Genomic DNA, 23286 nt, shown 5'->3' on the forward strand with positions numbered 1-23286 from the left:
GTGTCCCCACCCATGTTCAAACGAAACCTACGCCACTGCCTATCAATGGCGACTGGCGTATCCAGTCTGTATGAATATTCCCCAATGTCCTTAGCCTATCAGCACTGAGAAATTTTTGAGATATGAAAGGATTTCTACACACAAGACACTAGAGATTAACCAAGTTACTATTAAGTTTTACCAATTTAGGCTTGACTAAATATTTATTTTTTAATCCAGTTATTTTATGCAACTACAAGGCAGAGCAATGGGATCAGCTATGTCCCTTGATTATGTCAGTTTCTTCATGATGAAGTTAAAATAAATATAAATCTCACTTTTATTGAAGAAAATCATAATATCCAACCTTCAAAGGAAGATTAACAGTTTGGAAGAAGAGGGGGATATAATGCTATCGGGAATAATATTGGTACCATACTCTTGGTACAATGTCCTGGCATTAATAAATGAAGAATTCAGACTTTTAAATAATATTTCTATAGCATTTTTATAATATGCATAGAGGCTTGGGAAGAAAATAGATTTCATTTCAGTTTTTCATAACAGTACAATCTGAATCTAATCAACAATCTCTTGATATGGCCTGTTGTATCTATGAATTTTCCACATTTTCATCTGATACACTTCAAAGATTAACATAGACATAGATTATGCAGTATTTGTACCTTACATTGATCTACACTCAATGTATTATTATGTTGTGATTTCAATTAAAAGGCAAGACTGTTCGTGTGCAATGGAACTATTGAATTAATAATTTTAAATATGGCCATTTGAGAAGAACATTTGAGAAGAACATGGTAGGTTCTGCTGAGGTTATGACCGTTCTTTTTTTTTTTCAACTTCAGCAAGGATGCTTGACTAATTTTTCCTTCCTTTTTGAAAAAGAGATTAGTGGGGGTGAGCAGGCATCTCAGTCACTCCTCATGACACTGCAGTCCTTGAGAATAGAGCAATGTAGCTTACTGGGATTGTACTGAAATTACCTCTGACCTGGGGGTATTTCACAAAACAGGATTACTGAGTTAGCTGGATAACTGTGCTGAGCAAAATCCGGAAGAGCTCTTTTTACTTCAATCCATGTTCCAGACTTGGGAGGGTTCCGGGTTTTACTCAGTGCAGTTATCCGGCTAACTCAGTAATCCCGCTTTGTGAAACAGGGCCCTGGTTCTATGGTGAACTCCATCCTGGATTTGTAAATTACATATAAACTAGTGGAATGGATTTGATTTGTTGGAGGATTATAAGTGCATATAATTTGCTCACTTTGCAAGAGTTCCCATACTGACATTGACCTTTGTGGCTTGTCTCCTTTTAGTGAGGGAAAAAAGTAGACAAAATGTCAACATCTATTTGCCAAACTGAGCACTGCATGGAGTTTCTCATCCCTCCCCCATACAAAGGGGAAGGGAAGGAAAGGTATTGGGCTGTTAGGCAAAATTTAAGAATTTAAAAATTTAAAAATTTAAGTTAGCCATACCTTTAAGGCAAAATGTGTGTTCATAGTGTCGTAGAGGCATCAAATGTCCTGTTAAAGCGTGCCCTGGTCCTCCCTGTTTATTGAAACCTTTTATAATTTTCCTAATTTCCTAATAAGACCACATTTTAACAGTCATGTTCCCTTAACAGTCTGTGGTTACTGACAAGCGACAGCTGAGATAATGCAAACACAGCTGTGTGCCTGAGACCGTTCTCCCCACCTCCCTCTCCTTTGAAATCAGTCAAACTGGTCTTAAACTGGTCCATGTAAATTGATGACACCCATTACTAGGTGTCAGTCACAGCACAGCAGGGCCTGGATAGCTCAGTCGGTAGAGCATCAGACTTTTAATCTGAGGGTCCAGGGTTCAAGTCCCTGTTCAGGCGATGATTTTGAACGCTAATGAACACAAATGCCTTAAAGAGAGAAGGGTAAATGGCAACAAATAAAATACGTGTGAGCAACTGCAGCTCTGGCTAGACATTCGTCAAAACTTTGAAGAATAAATTACAGGTTATCTGATTCCTTACAAGGCTGTCCATGGATCTTGTCCGAAAATATTCATTGCAATTTATAAGTAAATGTGTTTTGATACCAGCAAGCCTGCATTGCTGCCCATTAATTTATAGAGGTGTTGTCTACACGTCACAGATAACAGGAGTGAGACACACTCACAGGAAGCTTAAACCCAGGTAATTATTGTCAACAAACAGCATGATGGAGGGGTTAAGCAGCCCTAGGCTGCAATCTCCTCGACACCAGCGCTGCAACTCCGCCCGATCAGAAGGTGCGTGGCGTAAGGCGCGGATGCTGCCCATTGCGTCACTCCACATCAAACCCATACTGAGAGGTAATCTCGGAGCGGATTGGGGCGCACACCTGATACTGATTTGGCGTTGCCGGTTTGACCGCTGACGACCGTTTACACAGGTATGCGCTGGGAGGAGAGGGGTATAAAAGGCGCGAGCTGCAGGCATCGGGACAGAAGAGCAACCAGCAGCGGTACCAGCAGCACTGCAGCTCCCACGATGGACCCCGCCCTCATCTTCACCGTCTTGGTTGTCGCGGCTCACACCGGGGCCCTGCCCGTCCAGGTAAGCGCATTAGACGCGTATAAAAATTTCATATTAAAAGTTTTTAAACATCTCAGCTAGATTATGTGATATGTGACAACTGCGCATATCCATTATTTGTTTCTCTACAGAACTCGTCTGGTATAAACGATCATGCTGAAAGGTTTAAAAGAGCTTATTTGGGTTAGTGTTATCTCTACTTGCGCCATAACATTCTATGCCATAATATATTATCAACGCTAATGGCAGCAAGGAATCTAATTTTTTCTTCTCTTTTTAAGGCGAGAACGCTTTTCAAAATGAGATGACAGCAATGGACAAAATCATGGAGGCCAATGAATTGCAGAGTAAGGATATCACTGTGATGCGCAGTACAGTTTATTACATGAAAAAGTGCACATTAGACACATTCAGGAATGATTCAGAGAGATACACAACCTTACCACCAATACACATTTTATAGCCTGAATCTTCACACTAAAATTCATCCAATACATTTACAAAACATTTTATTATCATTTCAGTCATGATAATAAAGCAGACTGTTTCCGACATGCTGACTCGCGGCTGGTTTACTCATCTCTGGCTCTGGTTCACTCAGCCAGCCCAGTCATGGAGGGCACCAACGTGAGGGAGGGCGACATTGCCGTCACCAGCAGGAGGGGTGTGAAGACCTGTTTTGCTCGGAGCTGCCTGTGGGCCAAGTCTGTGGATGGATACGTGTACGTTCCCTACTACATCTCTACAGAATACGGTAAGTGTTCAGCTGTGTTAATGATTTCATTCATTTGTGATTTTCTCTGTAGGATTGTTTTTTTTAATTGTTCACATGTATAGCTTTATGCCAATTTGTACGGTTTGCATGGAAAGGTGCTTTTGGAAAATAATATTAATATGTCTAACAACTGTGCCCAGAGATATTATTACATGTGTGCAGTGTGACAGGGCTGTTAGTAATAATGGTCAGGAACTTCCAAATACTGTGATCATATAAATAGAGCCAGTCTGTGATTCTCTGGAGCTGAAAACCCAAGCACTAGAATTGTGTGTGTTCTCTGGGGGAATATGTGCTACTGCCACTCTCCGAGCCTTATACCCCTGAGACCTGGCAGAATTGTTTTTAAGTATTCACATCTTTTTTTCATATTATACAAGAGTCTTGGAAGACAAAAACATGTTGGAGTGAAAATATTTCATTTTTATTGAATTACTCTTGTGAAGCTTTCAGAATAGTATAATATCTGGTTCTTGAGATAAATACCAGAGACTCATGTCCCCTGTAAGGGACAGAAATTAATTTCTGGGTTTTAGGAGGCTACGGGAGCAAAGATCTTGAAACCTCTGTATTCACCTTGGATGAGTCAGGTACCCTGTGCTTACAGGGACATGGAGCATTCACTGCATGCATGAGTGGGTGAAATTAAGTACACAGGAATGTCCCCAAAATAAAATAATACATTAACATATATCCCACCAAACGTTTTAATACCTCTAAAGCAGTTGTAGTTTTTGTAAAAACAAATGAACTCCCTGGGTTTAAATAGCAAGGGGCCAAACATTTACACAACTCTGAGCAAACTTAAACAGTACCCCCACTGTTCACCAAGAGGTGTTTTCAAGGGACCAGCTGCACACAAACAGTTTATAGACACCCAGTTGTTTAACAGCTAAACCACGTTTAGTTTTTATGGCAGGCTATTTGAAGGTAAGGGGGGCATGGGTCCCTTCCAGGAGGGGTTATCCACAGAACAGTGTTCGGCTCCTTTCGAATCTGGGCGCTCCAGACTCAGCCATCTGGCCAGACGATAGGGTCACAGAACTCCCCGCAGGTCGTGGAACCCCAGCCAGGGATCAACAGGAGATCTGGCTATGGAACCAAACAGCCAACTCCTCACAACCCTACATTTGCTCTCCAGACGCGTCAATGGTAGGACTTGATTATGAGGTATCAAATGCTCTTTGCAGATGACATGGACAGGGTCGCTATTCAAGGCGGGATGGAAGGCATTGAGAACGGCACCTGCATACGCTTCGTGCCGCGGACTCACCAGAGGGACTTCATCGACATTCAGCCCAAGTCCGGGTGAGCGACCGCAACCGTCCGTCGAAACCTTTCCTCTGTGAACGTCTCATCCGGAACTTCAGTAGGCCCGTTTCGCTGACGGCGCGGTGTGCTCTGCGGCGCAGGTGTTGGTCCTACCTGGGGGTGCAGGGCGGGACACAGATCCTCTCCTTGGAGGCTCCCAACTGCATGTCAGCGGGGGTCACCGCCCACGAGCTCATGCACGCCCTGGGCTTCCTGCACGAGCAGTCCCGAGCCGACCGCGACAAATACGTCACCATCCTGTGGGCCAACATCTGGAAAGGTCAGGTCCAGTCGGTCACCCTACCCTCCAGCTTGTATAGTTTTTACTGCCATCGCTTATGAACTTTGACCTTGTGTGTCGTGTGATTTGTAACTTCCAACAGATCGGGTCAGGAATTTCGGGAAGTACAAAACAAACAACATGGATATGCCCTATGATTACAGCTCCATCATGCACTTTGGAAAGTATGTGCTACATTTGATCTGCTACATTTGACGGTTGGCTTTTAAACACTGATTGTTATGCCAAGATATAACAAATAACTTCATTACTGTGCCTTAAAAACTCACTGCAGAGAAAATTGCTTTTATTTTTACCAAATGTGATGCAAGTAGCATGGAAAACTAAAGCACAAACATTAAGAGCTTACAAATGACTTTAAAGACTACTTTCAGTACTGAAATTTCAGTTAGTTGAAGGCAATACTTCACAGAGTGGTCTGGGTGATCCCAAGATCTTAAGGTGCGAAAAGCCTACATTTGCATAGTAACTGCCCACGTGGGTTGTATATTGATTCTCAAAGGCTGTTCATGATGCCTGTATGTAAATGTGTTGGTTTGAATACTTACACAGGAGACTTAAAGTGACCACTCCACACCCACAACACCTATGTCCATGTTTTAAAATAAAAGATGGAAAAAAGCATAGAGCTTCCCACTGGCATAGATCCATAAATCCTCTAGAAAGAACATTTTTCAAAGAGACAAACACAATGTCTATGTGTACATACATATATATATCTGATCATCAATTTTGTATGCAAATGCAGGTTTGCTTACTCTGAAGATGGTGAGCCTACCATCATTCCAAAGAAGAACCCCAATGCCAGGATGGGTCAGATATTTGGACCCAGTGCTATGGACAAACTGAAAATCAACAAACTCTACAAGTGTTGTAAGTGCATGTTTAAGGAAAACCTTGTGTACTTGTGTACAACTCATGTTCAACCACTCGCAGTTGCACAGAATAAGGTTGTAGTGCAAAGCTCTAGCAGGCTAGTTCTGGGTGTGGCACTTTTTTCTTCCCGGGCTGCACTTTTGGAGAGATTGAGGTAATAGTGGCTGTTGTTTTACTCTAGTTTTTGCAGTCGTGCATTAAGCCCTGATGAAACACTGTTTTTCTGTTGTCTCTTAGGAGTGTGAGATGAACTGCCCCAACCATGCCAAAGGACACTCGGGTCCACAGATTGCAGCGTCTCACTTCAACACAAAATATGTAATCATTACTTCAGTACAAAATATTGAATAATTACTTCAATATAATATGAAATGATTACTCCAGTACAATATGGAATCATTACTTCAGTACAAAATATTGAATAATTACTTCAGTACAATATGAAATCATTACTTCAGTCAATAAAAATATTCCAGCATTGAACTCGACTGGCCTTGTCCACTTATTTCAATGATGAACCAAATGAACTACTACACTAAAAGAGAGAAAAAAAACTAAAGGTTAACAAATTCAGACTTGCATTTTCCACATAAGCAACATATCAGTCTCCACTCACAAATTTCCACAGAGTAACAGTGTATATGAATCTTGTGTTCATATACACAATCTAAAATCTGTCTCAAAAACACAATTCAGAACTCAACACATATCTACACTAACTGCAAGCTAACCATCTCATAATTGCATTAACATTGACATAAATCTCATGTGTAAACCAACTGCAAGCTAAAAGTCTAACATCTACACTGACAGCAAAAGTAGTCTCATAACTCCATTAACAATGACCTAAATCTCATATCTACACTATCCGCAAGCAAAGTCTCATAGCTACACCAAACACAACCCAAGTCTCATTACTACACTTAATCACAACCCATTAGTCCAAAAACTAGTTTCAACGTTTTTGTTTGATACATAAACAGACAAGTAACAAACAAGGGTAGATGTTTCTTGTCACTTCCACATTAAAAAAAGGTCACGGAGAGGTGTTGTCCATCAGGCACATTCTCTGACCAAAAAAATCTTACAAAGAACACCATACAGCATCACAACAAATCGGTTACGCCCAACTCAAAGTTTGCTCTTTTAGCAATGGACACAAACGTTAGCTCTTTTTTGTGGTTCAATTAAATGACCACTAAGGTTGCCGAACTGGAAAAGAAAAAAAAAATTGAATTGCATTTAATCCCAAATCGGTTCTGGAAAACTTTGAACAAACTGTAAATATGACTTTTTATATTACTTTTTTTTAATAGCGTCTTTTTCCTTCTCAGTTCAACAGCACAAGCTCTTGACCCCCACAGGCCAGTGCAGTAATGTTAATATAGGAATCAGCGCCAGTTCCCTTTAACAGGGTACCTGGCTGTAGGAAACCATTTCACACAAACATAAAATTAACTGTAATGTTTTGAAGGAAAGGGTAGAAATATACACATGTACAAGCTCATGACTTCCTGGGCCATAAATAAAAATATACACTAAAACTGGAATAATATATATTTTAACAAAACCTCAGGAGCTAGACCCATTCAAACTGAAAATACATCCAAGACTACAGAAGTACACCACGTCATTGTCCAGACTACAGAAGTACACCATATCAATGTCCCCTCAATCCTTTCCAATGTAATATTAAATTGATGTTTATAGAAGAAAACACATCCAAACCATCAACAAGTATTAGGTTAAAAAGAAAAACAATACCTTGGTTTCAGGTCACCTCTCCACCTCTAATCAAAGCTTGTTACCATCCCCTCAGCGTGCAGATAGTTTATCACAAAGTATAGGGTGTAGTCAGGGATTGAGGTCACTGTCACATACACCGTTTCTGCTGAAGGCTGGTGTCATTATCAGCATGATGTCAGAAATGTTTATAGTGACGAAGGAAGGAGACGGGGGCTGAGGCCCACGTCTGCTCCGTCAGCAGATTCGGTGCACGGCACCTGGAAGAAAGGAGGGGTTTGAAGGTCCAATAACGGGACAGGGCAGAAAGTGACATAACCTCAGAAGCAGAGCCACCCAAAGCGGGGTAAACACCCTGTGACATCAATGACGTTCATTCCATCTCCAGTTAATCTGCAAGTACGAGTGGAAACACCTGTGAAAAAATGGGAATCTCCTTCAAGAGCATATTAGCATTGTCTAAATCTTGTAAGATGTACTGAACCTATCCTCAATGGCACGCCATGTTGACACAAGCTACCAGTAGCTGTCAATGAGACGAGTCTCACATCTTACCAGTGCTTGTTCTCCTGTAGTACTGTGGTGCCTACAGATGGTGAAAGAGTCACTGAATAACACATCAACCGCAATGCTTTTTCCCTTCGTGGCTGGCACAGCGCAATGCTCTCAATGCTATGTATTCCATCAGTTTTAAAAGCAGTAAGAGCCAATTACTGGAAATGTTAAAATAAGATGAACCATATTAAAGCAGGCTGTCCAGGAGTATGGTCTGTCTGAGACGGTCTTTCAGTGGAGGTGGCACAATGGCTGCAGCTCAGCTGGTGGACTGCAGTGTTAAAAGTACAGGCCGTGTGCTAATCCATCCTCTCCCACACATCAGCAAGCAAACCTGACTGGGAATTCCACAGGGATGACTATTCTTTTTTTTAAATGGCAGATAAAAATCTATCATTAAAAGAAGGGAAAATTGGAAAGCGAATGTGAGAATCGTATGAATGCCTTCTGTACGGGTAGCAGAACTACTGTTAAGGCAATGGCGGTGGTAGATTATGAACCAGCATATGGCTTGGCATCAGTTATTTCCCTCACATTGTAGTGACGCCCACCATCACCAACTGTAGATTACATCATCCTGTTGCTCAGGCCTAGCATGGATCTGCTTTCAATTCATGATACAGTTCACGCTTATTAAGCCAAAGAGGGAAAGTGTAGAGATATATCTGTAGTAAGACAAATCAGTAGAATGGATTCACATCTGTAAATGGGTTCCACAAATCTGTAGTTGGTTTCACAAATCTGCAGAATGAATTCGCAAAGCTTTAAATTAAAGCAAGAAATCACACAATAACAGTTTCAAACTAGTACAAAAACAACTCAGTAGTTACAACCTCTCAAATCATCTCTTAGAACCTCTAGACTTTTGCACCAAATTTTGCAGTGTACCCATCTGCAAACATGTAAAATTGGATTTGTCCTTTTGCTAATACTTTTGGTGAGGAGGGACTATCGCTGTTCTTCCAACCAATCAGCTGAGCGGATTAATTCCACAGATCAGTGAAACCCATTTACAGATGTGTGAATCCATTCTACAGATTTGTGACTTCTACAAAAACACCTCCATAAAACTGATGGTAAAATCCAGTTTGAGGCTGAATCAGAGAGAAAAGGCAGCTTAACTCCAGTCATCAGGGACACGATTTAGGGTTTGAAGCACCCTTCAATTCACCACATTTCATTTCCACAGGAAGAGACAGCTAAGATTAATCACTTTAGTGAAACAGTGAGCCTGCAATTCTTTCTACTCCAACTAATCAGCACTGCTGGTATGATAATGCAGACACAATCAAATGATTCAAGAACCAAAAAGTTCACTTACAAACCACCTCCACCCACTCCAGAACATGCCTATTATTGCAGGTGCTATTCATTTCCAAATCAAACACCACATCATCTAGTCAGGTGGCATTATTAAAATATTTATTCGTTTTGTATAAATGTTGACATTTAAAAAAAAACATAAAAGAAACAACTGTTCACCATTGTGCGTTTTAACAGTGACTACTTTTCATCTTGGCCTTGCAGTGCATTCCCTGTAAAACATGTCATAACGATTTTAACAGCTGTGATCCACAGAACATACAGAGAAACGTATATATAAAAACCTAGAAAAAGTTTCACTTTCTTCCAAACACATTAAGGTGACACCATCAGTGAGTACTACAAGGAATAGAAAACGGCAAAGATTACACGGCGTAAAAAATAATTTATATTATTTTAAAAAAAGATCAGTGCTGTTCTTAACAGCGCTCTTTGTACAGAGTGACGTACGAAGACAGTTATTTTAAAAATAGAGACATTCCTTCATCGGTCCGATTTTCTGGAGAACGAGATTGCCGCAGAGCCTGATAAATGAGAGAGAGAGAAAAAAAACATTTAAAATATTGCAAATGCAGAGCACCCAGACTTGTGTTCACCTCGGTGAAAAAAAACGGACAACTCCCCTCTTGGTAAAACGCTGCGCCTAGTGTAGGCTACTTGTGTGTATGGGCGTTTCGTAGTCCCAGCCACTAACTGAAGTGACGTGTTGCTGCTTTTGCAGGGCTCTACACCAACAGTTTTTCCACGGCGCACAAGTGCTCCTACGCTAAAAACTTTAGTAGCACACTAATGCAACCCAACTACTAGATTCTACATTATTAGTGTGCTCCTAAATTATTTTTCTGGTTAGCACACATTCATTTCCAAGGCTAAATGCTCCCATAATGGGAGCACTGTTTCGTGACGACTCAAAGTCTGTGACCAATCACACAAGCCGGTGCACGCTCGCGGGACGTCCGGTGTCCGACCGACGGGGCGGGGGGGGTGGGTTGGGGTTTAAATCTAAGCGGGGGGGGGGGGGGGGGGAGGGGCAAGCGCACTCACCTAGGCCGGACATGTACACGGGCGACAGACAACTCAAATACAGCCAGGTTCTATTCTCGCGCAACCACTTCTGCCGATATCCCATCATAGCGCCCGACTGCGACAGAGGACTCTGCCTCCGCGGCTCTCGCAGGCCTACGCAGCCGCCGCTTACTGCGTTGGAGTTAGCACACCGTTAACAGAGGAAACCCCCCCCGGAGTGACACCGTGCGCCACCGACCCCGAAACGGTAAACCGCCTTGTGTAATCAGTCACAGACAAATCGGGTTCAATCTGGGGCTAGTTTTTTCCTACTTCTACAACTACCACGAATGTATATTCCCAGGAAATTTTGGGAGATCGAATTCCTTCGGAGTAGTGCTACGGTGTATGATTACACAGCGGTTCCCCTTGTGCGAGTGCTCCCCCGCTCACCAGCGACGCCGAAGTGTGGGATTGTGGGTATTATGACAGCATTCCGTGGCAGGTTTGTGGGAATGTGACAATCAACCCTGGACCCGTCACCACCAAGCGATGTGGAAGTGGCAGTGACCGGTGACAATGAATCACTATTTGAACATGTACTGTACCAGATATTAATCTATTTATGTTATTTTACAAATAAAGCTTAGCCTCGGTAGTTCTCCACGGTGCAGACCAAGACTGTGCTCAAAATAGCATCAAAATACAAAAATACAGCATCATAACTTACCTCTTGACACTATTCATACAGTGATTGGAGATATGTTTATGGTTTTTGTGTTCATATAAAAAATGCATTTCCACGAAATGTGTGCTTCTGCATTACCAATGAGGCGTTGTTTTAAGTCTAAATATTTTAATTGAAATTGAATTGAAAAAAAAAAAAATAACTTAGTGAAAACTAAAACTAAGCATTCATTACTATTTTATTTGTGTGGGAGATAACTGGACTTCAAAGGCCCTAGTGTATTTTGTTGCTCTTGGCTGGTATTTGATGTTTCCATTAAACTGAAGTTAAAACTTTAAATGTTCATAATGAGCAACTCTTGTACTCGGTGATGTTTTCCGTAATGACGTCCGATTTGATTGTAAAAACAACTTGAAAATTCACATCCCCAAGTATACTGGGATAGATATTGTATCCTGATGGACCTGACCATAATCCAGCCCTACTTCAGTAAAAGAGAAGCACCCATCTCTGTGAATAGTCAGTGGGTGTGGCTTGGGTGACATGTGACGCAGAAGCCCCTCCCCTCCCGTCCTCACCCTGCTGCATCCCGCCGAGCCGCTGCTGGATGGCCTCCAGGTGCTGGATGTACTCGGTCAGGGAGCGCTCGGGGTCCTGGGCCTGGGTGAGGGAGCCCTCTGCAGGCATCAGGGCAGGGCTGGGGTACAGCCTGGAGAGCAGACCTCACCGTTAGCCGACGGACACCGATGCTAAAGCAAACGCCGCTGAAACCCGTCCGAAACTTCACCGCTTCCCGCGCGGCCGGCTAGGGGCGCGCGGGCGGGTCAGCCGCTTCGTACCTGTTGTGCAGCCTGAAGGGCGACTTGACGGGCGGGGCCAGCGGCGACGGCGCGCCCCTGCGGGAGAGGGCGGGGTCGCGGGTGGGCGGGGAGTTGAGGATGCTGCCCGGGTGCTGCTGCCTCAGCACCTCGGCTCTGGGGCCGGAGCCTGCAGGGAACGAGAGGGAGCGAGAGAGAGGCTGAAACCCGACGCCGGGCGAGCGGCTCCGCCCAGCTGCTCCGGCGAGGGACGGGCTCCTTACCGCCACTGTGTCCGTGTCCGTTGGCCACGGCCGGCGCCCCCGGGCCTTTCCTGATGGCCTTCTGCCACTTCCTGACCAGGAAACGCAGCCTGTGGGCCAGACAAAAACGGGGAACGCCGTTTATACCAAATCGACGGCGTGTCAAAACCGGAGGACGTTTGAGGATGAAAGCAGGCCGTTAAGCCAGTCGAGGCCCATCACATTACCAGCAGCAAGTACGACTCAAAGCCTGGTCCTGAACACCCTGAGGGTCTCTAACCATCAGCCCTGGTGAACTGCATCAACACTTTGAGTGGAAAAAATATTCCAAGTGCCAGAGTGAAGTGCATCACTCATGTCCCCACTCGAAAGACAGAGCTCAGTTCCTGAAACCCAAATTAATGTTTTGTGAAAAAACAAGTAAAACCCTTATTCAAATCTCCTCTTGGTCTCTCAGCGCTGAGTCTGAACAGATTAACTGGATTATCCAGTACTAATCTGCCTGTAGCTTCTCTGCGCCATGCAAAACACAATGCGGGTTTTCACTCACAAGGTTTCATCCAAATGATTAGAGCAAAGCTGTCAGCATACTGTTGCTTTATTCTGCACGGTACATTACATGCAACAGCTGTGAACCTAGAATATAAATCGAATGGTTTAATTTGAAAAACTCAGGAGCACTCAAGCCTAAATCCTCCACTACAGAACAATGGAGCTGACATGAATCTAAATTATTCAGGAAATGTAGAGCAGGAACCACTTTATTTCTCCCTATTCAACAAAGGGTGAGCAGTAAAATAATATCACCAAGGTTCAGACAAAACGGCATGGTTTACGTTATGACTTCCTTAGATTAAATTCGCTAGCTAGCAAGCTATCGATCCAAATTCATTTCTGACATGGGAAATGTACCAGAATGCTTGAAGACAAATTCCCTGAGTTGTCAGATGCCAATAGCTTGCTAACTTAAGCTAGCTAGCTACCCAGACAGTGGTTTTAGATCCAGCTCCGGTGGGGACATTCCTGTCACTGGGATTGACTAGCATTGGTTTGCACATGCAGGTTTTTTCCCCTACATGTTCTACTACTTAACCAGCCAAACACACTACAGTGCGATTCAGTTTAGTGGGCTGTCAATCAAAAATGAATCTGTGAATATTCACTACACAAAGACCACACCCCTCCTCAGGCCTCCAGCTCTCCTCTAAAGAGATGCTATTACATCAAAAGGAAAAGGTATTATGTTTCAGTGTATACGTTTTTAAACTGTAAATATAAATATTTTTTTTCAAATGGCTTAATGAACATGTTAAAAGGGACAGGGTGCATAGGGTCAAAACAGGGAAAAAAAAAACCCGAAGCTCCACAATAAGGAACACCGGCCACCTAAAATCCCGTCAGTCTCACCGAGAAATGGCGATGACCACGCGGACGGAGGTCCTGAAGCGGTTAATGGGGCGTGACCGGGGGGCGGCGGCCTGGAGGTCCGCGGAGGAGGGGTACGCCCCCATGCGGGCGATGAGCGACAGGGTGACCTGCTCGCAGTCCTGGAACCCGCCCAGCAGCAGCAGCAGGTACTTCTTCTGGTACACCAGGGCCTTCCGGAAGCTCTCCGCACGCAGGTACTTCCCATACAGACGGGCCATCTGGGTAAAGGAAGACGAAAACTTCCTGAAAATATTCCGCCTATCATTCCGCACCATTATATACATAACTATTCAACTATAAGGATAAAATAACCATACACAGCCTCAAAATTTATTAACATCTCCACCCTTTTGATTTTCAAACTTATAATTTTCATTATTATAAGTTTAAAACATTTTTTAAAAATAATTTTTAAAAAAATTTAAAAAAACATTAATCAGAGGACTGAAAATAACTGGTATTATACATGTGGTTCATTAATGAACTGCTGGCTTTCTAGTTGAGCTGGTAAATTAGAACGGATCAATTTGTCAACCAGCCACGATAAATATAAACTATACAGACACCCTCACATAGAATTCCCTTATATAGCAGTCCATTTCTTCACTCTACACTCAAACACATGGAATGTAGAGTGAAGAAACAGACACGGAGTGTGTTTGAGCCCCTATACAACGCTCCTCAGTTAAGGAGAACAGACTGTGGTAATGATCTGGAGTCAGTAAGTGAGCAGATATTGACACCAGGTCACTGCATGTTGTCCTAATGTTAAAAAGTGCCCTATAGGGAATCAGACATGTTCTAGTGAAAGTGTGTGGAGACATGGAGAGGACAGCGCCTGCTGACCTTGCTGCTGCTGCCGTCGGTAACGGGGCGGTTCTCGATCTCGGCGGTGACCCGCAGGAGCTCAGCCTCCGCTTTGCGCAGAGCCGTCTGCAGGGAAACGCGCTCCTTCTGCCAGGCCAGCTTCTCTGAGAGCACAGCTGCATCCACCGGCTCTGGAGACTTCAACTGACACACAGAGCACACCGTCACACCGCAGCACTGACACACAGAGCACACTGTCACACCGCAGCACTGACACACAGAGCAGGGTGTAATACTGCAGCACTGACACAAAGAGAACACCGTCACACCGCAGCACTGACACACAGAGCACACTGTCACACCGCAGCACTGACACACAGAGCACGCCGTCACACCGCAGCACTGACACACAGAGCACACCGTCACACCGCAGCACTGACACACAGAGCACACCGTCACACCGCAGCACTGACACACAGAGCACACCGTTACACTGCAGCACTGACACACAGAGCAGGGTGTAATACTGCAGCACTGACACAAAGAGAACACCGTCACACCGCAGCACTGACACACAGAGCACACTGTCACACCGCAGCACTGACACACAGAGCACACGCTGTCACACTGCAGCACTGACACACAGAGCACGCCGTCACACCGCAGCACTGACACACAGAGCACACCGTCACACCGCAGCACTGACACACAGAGTACACCGTCACACCGCAGCACTGACACACAGAGCACAGTGTCACACCGCAGCACTGACACACAGAGCATACCGTCACACTGCAGCACTGACACATAGAGCACACCATCACACTGCAGCACTGACACAGAGCACACCATCACACTGCAGCACTGACACATAGAGCACACCGTCACACCGCAGCACTGACACACAGAGCACACCGTCACACTACAGCACTGACACACAGAGCACACCATCACACTGCAGCACTGACACACAGAGCACACCGTCACACTGCAGCACTGACACACAGAGCACACCGTCACACTGCAGCACTGACACAGAGCAGGGTGTAATACTGCAGCACTGACACAGAGCAGGGCATCACACAGAGCACACTATTACACCACAGCACTGACACACAGATCACACTGTCATGATTCATTTTAAACAGGGAACCACTGACAATTTTTTCCTTCCACTTCACTGACCCAAGACTCATGAGAAGAGTTCCAAGTATGTTCGGTAACATCTAGGGCGATAAGCAAAATCTTTTGGGGCGTCCCGACCCCAGCTTTGAAGCCCATTCTGCAGTACCTGCTCCCTGGCGGCACGGGTTCGTCTCTGGCCCTGCAGTTCCCTCTCCAGGCAGGACACGGTGTGCTTCAGGGTCACTTTGTCTTCACTCAGCGTAGCCAGCTGATTGGTCAGATCAGAGTTCTCCTTAAGCAGGCGTTCCACCAGGCTGGAGGAGGACATCTGAGAGGGGTTCTGCAGTAAAAGATTTAACACAGAGGTGTGCCATTTACACTCAGCATTAACCACAAGGTCATCATATTTACATCACAATTCACTGTGACATCACAACTGCATAGTTATTTATTGACACAATTACATACATTTGCCTCAGACTTCACAAGTATATTAACATTTACTGACCTGTGTTATTATGTACCTTGCATTCAAAGCCATGCTTTTACTGTAATCATTGTAAGTGCATTAACATTTAGTTATGAAAAATATTTGCCAGTCCATCAGTTAAATGAATCTGATCTCTGTATATGTGCATTAGCTTGCTGTAAACTGGGTGTTTGTAGCCAGTCACCTGAGAGCACAGGTTTTTGAGGTCCTGGTCCAGTTCGGTCAGGGTGCGGAGCAAGTGACGCAGCTCACTCTCTTCTGCCTGGGCCAGCTCACCCTCCCTCCTGCACGAACGTATCAATGAACACCTTAAACATTACATACAGTACAATATCTACCAAGTTTCATGTCTTTCTGTCTGTTCTCATGTGCGCAACTCATACCCATGATACACACAAACACAGTATATTGACTGGCTCACTACAACTTTGATTTTTTATGCAGCAATTTGATTATACAGCTTTTAAAGACGAAGAAAGTTGCAACAGTAAAAAATTCAATATGGCAGACCTCATTAGTGTCAACAAAACATTTTTAACAAGCTACATATTTCCACAATTTACGGTTTGCCTGTAATGAACATATCGTAAGGTGAAACGGACTCCAAATCAGTTGTGTGCAAAAGAAATCAACAGCCAACAGGAGTTTCTCTGACTGTCGGCGGGGAGAACTGTACAATAAGAGTGGGGTGTCAACTTCCCCGCCTCTTGTAGATCACAGGCAAACTGAAAAACAGCAGCCTGAGGCCTGTAATCTGAGCCAGAAGAGCAGCGGCGCTCTGTGTGAGTCACCTGACGGGCGGTCCGTGCAGGAAGCTGCGCAGCTTGACGGCGGCGAGCTGCAGCTGCTGCTGGGCCAGGCGCAGCTGCGGCAGGTTGGGCTGCGCCGAGTCCGGGTGGCGGCGCTGCGAGGTCAGCTGACGCTCCTTCTCCTCCAGGTCGGCCAGCGTCTGCTGCAGCTGCCGCACGCGCTGCTGGTCCTGCGCCCTCTGCTGCTGCAGCTCCTGCTGTGGGCCAACAGGGGGCAGCATCAGCACACGAGCGGTTCTCCGGTGGAACTCATCGCTTCTCTATCATTTTAATTCATATTTTGATTAAAAATGAATAAACCTCAGGTTTGAATAATCAAATCACCACATACTTGACATTTACTGCGACTTGAATAAAGAAACAACTGTACACAGAATTTTTCAAATCCCCCCACCTCCAAGTAAAAATTTAAACAATTCCCAAACTAAAAGGAGTGCTTCACTTTTAATGTTTCCTTTTGATATTGTTCAATGTTAAACACTACCCTCCAAGAGGGAGGGACTAAGCAAATATTGTAAGCAAATATTTAATGCTTTTGTCCTTATTTTTGACTAGCCAATCATACACAGCCAAGCTTATGCTGGGACCTCTGCAGTCGATGCAGGAGTGCGCGAGGAGCTCCTCCAAAGCATGTGATGTTGCCAGCGGCTTCTTTTAGCACCACAGCCCACAATACAAGTCCCCACAGACATGATTTGGAGGAAGTAGCTTATGTGCAGCTTCAGCAAGCAGACTCAGTCAGGGCTGTGTAACTCAGCGCTCTGTTGTCAGGGCTGTGTAACTCAGCGCTCTGTTGTCAGGGTTGTGTAACTCAGCGCTCAGTCAGGGCTGTGTAACTCAGCGCTCTGTTATCAGGGCTGTGTAACTCAGCGCTCAGTCAGGGCTGTGTAACTCAGCGCTCTGTTATCAGGGCTGTGTAACTCAGCGCTCAGTCAGGGCTGTGTAACTCAGCGCTCTGTTATCAGGGCTGTGTAACTCAGCGCTCAGTCAGGGCTGTGTAACTCAGCGCTCAGTCAGGGCTGTGTAACTCAGCATTCTGTTATCAGGGCTGTGTAACTCAGCGCTCAGTCAGGGCTGTGTAACTCAGCGCTCAGTCAGGGCTGTGTAACTCAGCATTCTGTTATCAGGGCTGTGTAACTCAGCGCTCAGTCAGGGCTGTGTAACTCAGCGCTCAGTCAGGGCTGTGTAACTCAGTGCTCAGTCAGGGCTGTGTAACTCAGCATTCTGTTATCAGGGCTGTGTAACTCAGCGCTCAGTTATCAGGGCTGTGTAACTCAGCATTCTGTTATCAGGGCTGTGTAACTCAGCGCTCAGTCAGGGCTGTGTAACTCAGCGCTCTGTTATCAGGGCTGTGTAACTCAGCATTCTGTTATCAGGGCTGTCAACAGCGCTCAGTCAGGTGTTACTCAGCGCTCTGTTATCAAGCGTAAACCCCGCCCTATACTGAATCGCCCAGTCAGGTGGTAATGGCGTATCAGGCTGTGTAGCTCACAAGCGCTCAGTCAGGGCTGTGTAACTCAGCGCTCTGTTATCAGGGCTGTGTAACTCAGCGCTCAGTCAGGGCTGTGTAACTCAGCGCTCGATCAGGGCTGTGTAACTCAGCTTTTGTTGTCAGGGCTGTGTAACTCAGCGCTCAGTTATCAGGGCTGTGTAACTCAGCGCTCAGCTATCAGGGCTGTGTAACTCAGCGCTCTGTTGTCAGGGCTGTGTAACTCAGCGCTCTGTTGTCAGGGCTGTGTAACTCAGCGCTCTGTTGTCAGGGCTGTGTAACTCAGCGCTCAGTTATCAGGGCTGTGTAACTCAGCGCTCTGTTCAGGGCTGTGTAACTCAGCGCTCTGTTTCAGGGCTGTGTAACTCAGCGCTCTGTTATCAGGGCTGTGTAACTCAGCGCTCAGTCAGGGCTGTGTAACTCAGCGCTCTGTTGTCAGGGCTGTGTAACTCAGCGCTCTGTTGTCAGGGCTGTGTAACTCAGCGCTCTGTTGTCAGGGCTGTGTAACTCAGCGCTCTGTTGTCAGGGCTGTGTAACTCAGCGCTCTGTTGTCAGGGCTGTGTAACTCAGCGCTCTGTTATCAGGGCTGTGTAACTCAGCGCTCAGTCAGGGCTGTGTAACTCAGCGCTCAGTCAGGGCTGTGTAACTCAGCGCTCAGTCAGGGCTGTGTAACTCAGCGCTCAGTCAGGGCTGTGTAACTCAGCGCTCAGTTATCAGGGCTGTGTAACTCAGCGCTCAGTCAGGGCTGTGTAACTCAGCGCTCAGTCAGAGCTGTGTAACTCAGCGCTCTGTTATCAGGGCTGTGTAACTCAGCGCTCTGTTATCAGGGCTGTGTAACTCAGCACTCTGTTATCAGGGCTGTGTAACTCAGCACTCAGTCAGGGCTGTGTAATGCAGCGCTCAGTCAGGGCTGTGTAACGCAGCGCTCTGTTATCAGGGCTGTGTAACTCAGCGCTCAGTCAGGGCTGTGTAACTCAGCGCTCAGTCAGGGCTGTGTAACTCAGCGCTCTGTTGTCAGGGCTGTGTAACTCAGCGCTCAGTTATCAGGGCTGTGTAACTCAGCAGTCTGTTATCAGGGCTGTGTAACTCAGCACTCAGTCAGGGCTGTGTAACTCTGTGCAACTCAGCGCTCTGTTGTCAGGGCTGTGTAACTCACCAGTCTCTCGCTGGTCCTCTCCTGCTGCCGCTCTTTGTCGGCCAGCTCCTGCCGCTCCAGCCTCCTCTGCCGGTCCCTCTGCTCCTCGCGGAGCCGCTCCTTCTCCTTCAGGGAGCTCATCTTCTCCCTCAGGGCATCCAGCTCCGCCTGCAGGAGGGCGGCCCTCTGCTTCTCCGCCTCCAGGCTCCGGGCCACCTCCTGCCTCTGGGACTGGAGCCCCTCCATGGCGGCGTGGAGGCGTGAGCCCGCCTCCTGCTGCGCCTCCTCCTCCAGCCGCCGCTTGGTCTGGGCGGCCTGCTCCTGGAGGCGCTGCAGCGCGGTGGTCTGCTCCTCCCGCAGCCTGCGCTCCTGCTCCAGCTGGGCCTGCAGCTCCACAATCAGCCTCCTCTGCTGCTGGGCCTCGTCGTCAAGGTTACGAGTGTAGTCCAATTTCACGTGGGTGACTTCCTCCTCCAGTTTACAGGTGTAGTCCCTTTTCTGCTGGGTGACTTCCTCCTCCAGTTTCCAGGCGTAGTTTTGTTTCTCCCGGGCGACTTCCTCCTCCAGTTTACGGGTGTAGTCCAGTTTTGCACTGGAGACTTCCTCCTCCAGTTTTCGGGCGTAGTTCTGTTTCACGTGGGTGACTTCCTCCTCCAGTTTTCGGGCGTAGTTCTGTTTCTCCCGGGCGACTTCCTCCTCCAGTCTCCGGCTGTGGTCCTGCTTCCCCTGGGTGAGGGCGTCGGTGAGCTGGGCGCAGCGAGCGCGCTGCTCCTCCAGCTGCTCCAGGGCGCGGCCGGCGCGGCTCCTCTCCTGGGCGATGAGCGCCTCGCAGCGGGACTGCTCGATCTGCAGCTCCATGCGCAGGTTGCTGCTCAGCACGCGCTCCTGCTCCAGGGCCCCTCTCAGCTCTGTGATCTGAGCCCTGCAGTCCTCCAGAGAGGACCTCAGCGCCTGCAGAGAGAGCAGGGGTTCAGAAAGTGGCGCGCACAGCCTCGGCGCTTCGCTCGCTACGGGCCCCTGAGGCTCCACCCCCTTACTGCACTTCTGCTGAGGTCAACTCCTCAGTCTGCTTGAACTAATTCCAGTGGTAATTAACACCGGTGTTAGTTCAAGCGGACTCAAGCCACTCAAGCAACCACCTCAGGAAACGTGAATGATGGATGCGTTCTCAAAACTTTGTTCTTTAGATACAATGCCCAGTACTGTACTAGGATGGGGAATAAATTAAATGAATGGGCCCTGAAGTGAGTTTCTGTGTGAATATAAAATCCCACCGTACATTTACTATATTAACACCTCGGAGGCATTGTTTCAGAAGCTATGTGGAGAAAGGGTGGGGGGGGGGATGCCGGAGCGTACCTCGAGCGCCTGGCCCTCCTGGTCCTGCGTGCGCTGGCTGCGCAGTCGCTCCTGCTGCAGCTCCTCCTGCAGCTGCTGCACCTGGAGCTGCTCCCGCTGCAAGGCCTCCTCTCGCGCCTGCCTCTCCACCTGCTCGCTCTCCAGCATCATCCTGCCGAAGCACACAGCTCTTACAGTCCCGACACCACACACACACACACACACCACCCGCGCACACCCGCGCACACACACACACACCACCAGCACACACCCATACACACACCACCAGCACACACCAACACACACCTACGCACACCCATACACGTGTACAAACACTCACACACACACACACACACTCACACGTGTACAAACACACACACGTGTACAAACACACACACACACTCACACACACACACACACTCGTGTACAAACACACACACACACACGCATACACACCACCCGCGCACACCCGCGCACACACACACACACACCACCAGCACACACCGCGCACACCTACGCACACCCACACACACACACACACACACACACGTGTACAAACACTCACACACACACACACACACACACACACGTGACAACACACCACCGTGACACAACCCCACACACACCACACCACACACACACCTACAAACACACACACCACACACACATCCACTCCACTACACACTCACACTCACACACTCACACACACACACTCACACGTGTACAAACACACACACACACGCATACACACAGTCTGCGTGTGACCCCGCTCGTTGGCGGTACCTGAGCTTGCGGGCCTCCTGCTGCAGCTCCTGCTGGGCGTGGCCCCCGGCGCTGGTCCGCTCGCCGCTCTCCTCCAGCCGGCGCTTCAGCTGCTCGCCGGCGTCCCGCTCCGCCCTCAGGAGGGCGCGCTGCTCCGCCCCCCGCGCCTGCTCCGCGCTCAGAGAGCCGCGCAGGTCCTCCGCGCAGGTCTGCTCCTGCTGCAGCCGGTACTCCAGCAGCTCCACTGCGCAGTGCAGGGGTGCGGATGAGTCACCACGACTGTCAGTCTTACACATCCTTCTGAATATGCATTTGGATAACTGATAACTTTAATAACTGCTGTTTTAATTATTTTTAAAACACTGATGTAGGCAGTGTGTTGGCTGCCATTACTCAAATTTTCCTTTAACTGCTTACATGCATATGGTAAGTGTGTGTGTGCCCACGTGTGTATATATATATAAATGGGAATTAAATTCCCCAAAACTTTCACTTTCACAAGACTGAATGAAAGCATGAAACCAACTACAACAAGTTGCCTTTCAGACAACAGATGCATTTCCTTTCAGTTGAATAAAACCAAATCTCACCACAACTTATTTTATTATTATTGTTTTTTCAAGTTGTAAGTATTAAAGCTGTGTGCGCTTGCCTTGTCTGCGCAGCTGGTGCTGCTGCTGGCAGCCCTCCTCCTGCGCAGCGCTCAGGGACCCGTGCAGCTGCTGCAGCTGCTCCTGGCTCTGCAGGCTGGAGATGCGCAGCTGGCTCTGCAGGTTCTGCACCTCGGCCAGCAGGCTGCGCCGATCGGCACAGAGCAGCTGCTCCAGGGAGCGGCACTGCTGCTCCTCCTGCGGAGACGGGTAACCACCGGCAACCGCAGACAGGGGAGGGGGATGGGGGGGGGGAAAGAAAAAAAACATCACGACTGCAACCCCCATGCTTTATATGTGAATTGCAAGTAAATACCACGAGAAATGCATTAGATTAGAAAACAAAGGTTCTACCCAACAACGCATAACAGAGCACGCGTGTGTCATCCTCTCCCCCAACATCCTAAGCACTCGGCTTCCCGAATCTCTCAGTACCTGCTGTCTGAGGAGCTGCTCCAGCTGGCTCATGAGTGGGGCGGGGTCCAGGAGCCCTTGGGCCGTCAGCAGGGCCTGGAGCTCGGAGCGCAGGGACAGCCCCTCGCTGTCAAACACACCGCGCACCGCCTGCAGCAGCTCCCTGCGCCAGTCCGCGTCCCCGCCGTCCACCTGCGCGAGCACAGCGAGGCCTTCACGTTCACTGCCGCTAGCTCTACCGCACACCGACATCACGCTCAAACGCCTTCGCTTAATGTACTTCACACGCGCTGACCAATGAGACGCCCTTGCCCAGGAAGCACGGCAATGAGCAAGCACAGTCAGTAGTTCCTACTTCTTGGGATTAAATGAAGGTGAAATGAAACGAGCCGCAGCTGAGGGGAGGGGCCGGCGAGGGCGGGCGCGCCAACCTTGAGATGCTTGTCGGCCATCTTGCAGAGCAGCTCCCTGAGGGAGAGGACCGTTTCCTGCAAGGCTCGCTTCTCTGTCTGCCAGGTCTGGGGCGGGGCGTCGGGGGCAGGGCGGTGAGAGAGGGCCAGGACCCTGCACCCCTCCTGGTACACCCTCTTAAGCAGCACCTGACCAGCACAAAACGGAAGGGTTAGGCACACGTTACACTGCACCGACG

General features: G+C 47.5%; 2 protein-coding genes and 1 non-coding gene across 11 annotated transcripts in view; 2 read left to right on the forward strand and 1 right to left on the reverse strand.

Annotated features, from left to right (window-relative positions):
• Positions 1-1793: 1793 nt before the first annotated feature.
• Positions 1794-1866, forward strand: trnak-uuu (transfer RNA lysine (anticodon UUU)). The gene has a single exon. It is a non-coding gene; the product is annotated as a tRNA-Lys (tRNA).
• Positions 1867-2446: 580 nt separating this feature from the next.
• Positions 2447-6551, forward strand: LOC135250798 (hatching enzyme 1.2-like). Its single transcript, XM_064327515.1, has 9 exons — positions 2447-2574; positions 2685-2736; positions 2835-2900; positions 3155-3307; positions 4519-4636; positions 4741-4919; positions 5023-5104; positions 5689-5813; positions 6054-6551. Coding segments are annotated over exons 1-9 (843 nt in total). The 5' UTR covers positions 2447-2508; the 3' UTR covers positions 6056-6551.
• Positions 6552-9514: 2963 nt separating this feature from the next.
• Positions 9515-23286, reverse strand: part of pcnt (pericentrin) — a 53712-nt gene continuing 39940 nt past the window's right edge. For 6 of the 9 annotated variants that reach the window (XM_064327524.1, XM_064327517.1, XM_064327521.1 and 3 more), the window contains 16 exons: positions 23069-23236; positions 22659-22829; positions 22226-22421; positions 21595-21817; positions 20833-20983; positions 19495-20424; positions 16832-17046; positions 16225-16324; positions 15717-15890; positions 14465-14629; positions 13598-13836; positions 12212-12300; positions 11970-12117; positions 11709-11839; positions 10482-10634; positions 9515-9961 (listed from right to left, as the gene is read on the reverse strand). In XM_064327524.1, the coding sequence (XP_064183594.1) occupies positions 9921-9961; positions 10482-10634; positions 11709-11839; positions 11970-12117; positions 12212-12300; positions 13598-13836; positions 14465-14629; positions 15717-15890; positions 16225-16324; positions 16832-17046; positions 19495-20424; positions 20833-20983; positions 21595-21817; positions 22226-22421; positions 22659-22829; positions 23069-23236 (3294 nt within the window). In that variant the 3' untranslated portion in view covers positions 9515-9920. The remainder of the gene's footprint in view (positions 9962-10481; positions 10635-11708; positions 11840-11969; positions 12118-12211; positions 12301-13597; positions 13837-14464; positions 14630-15716; positions 15891-16224; positions 16325-16831; positions 17047-19494; positions 20425-20832; positions 20984-21594; positions 21818-22225; positions 22422-22658; positions 22830-23068; positions 23237-23286) is intronic. The other 3 variants (XM_064327525.1, XM_064327523.1, XM_064327518.1) reach the window with 2 other exon arrangements.

Source organism: Anguilla rostrata, chromosome 3, assembly GCF_018555375.3.
Source record: "Anguilla rostrata isolate EN2019 chromosome 3, ASM1855537v3, whole genome shotgun sequence".
NCBI classification, from domain to species: Eukaryota; Metazoa; Chordata; class Actinopteri; order Anguilliformes; family Anguillidae; genus Anguilla; species Anguilla rostrata.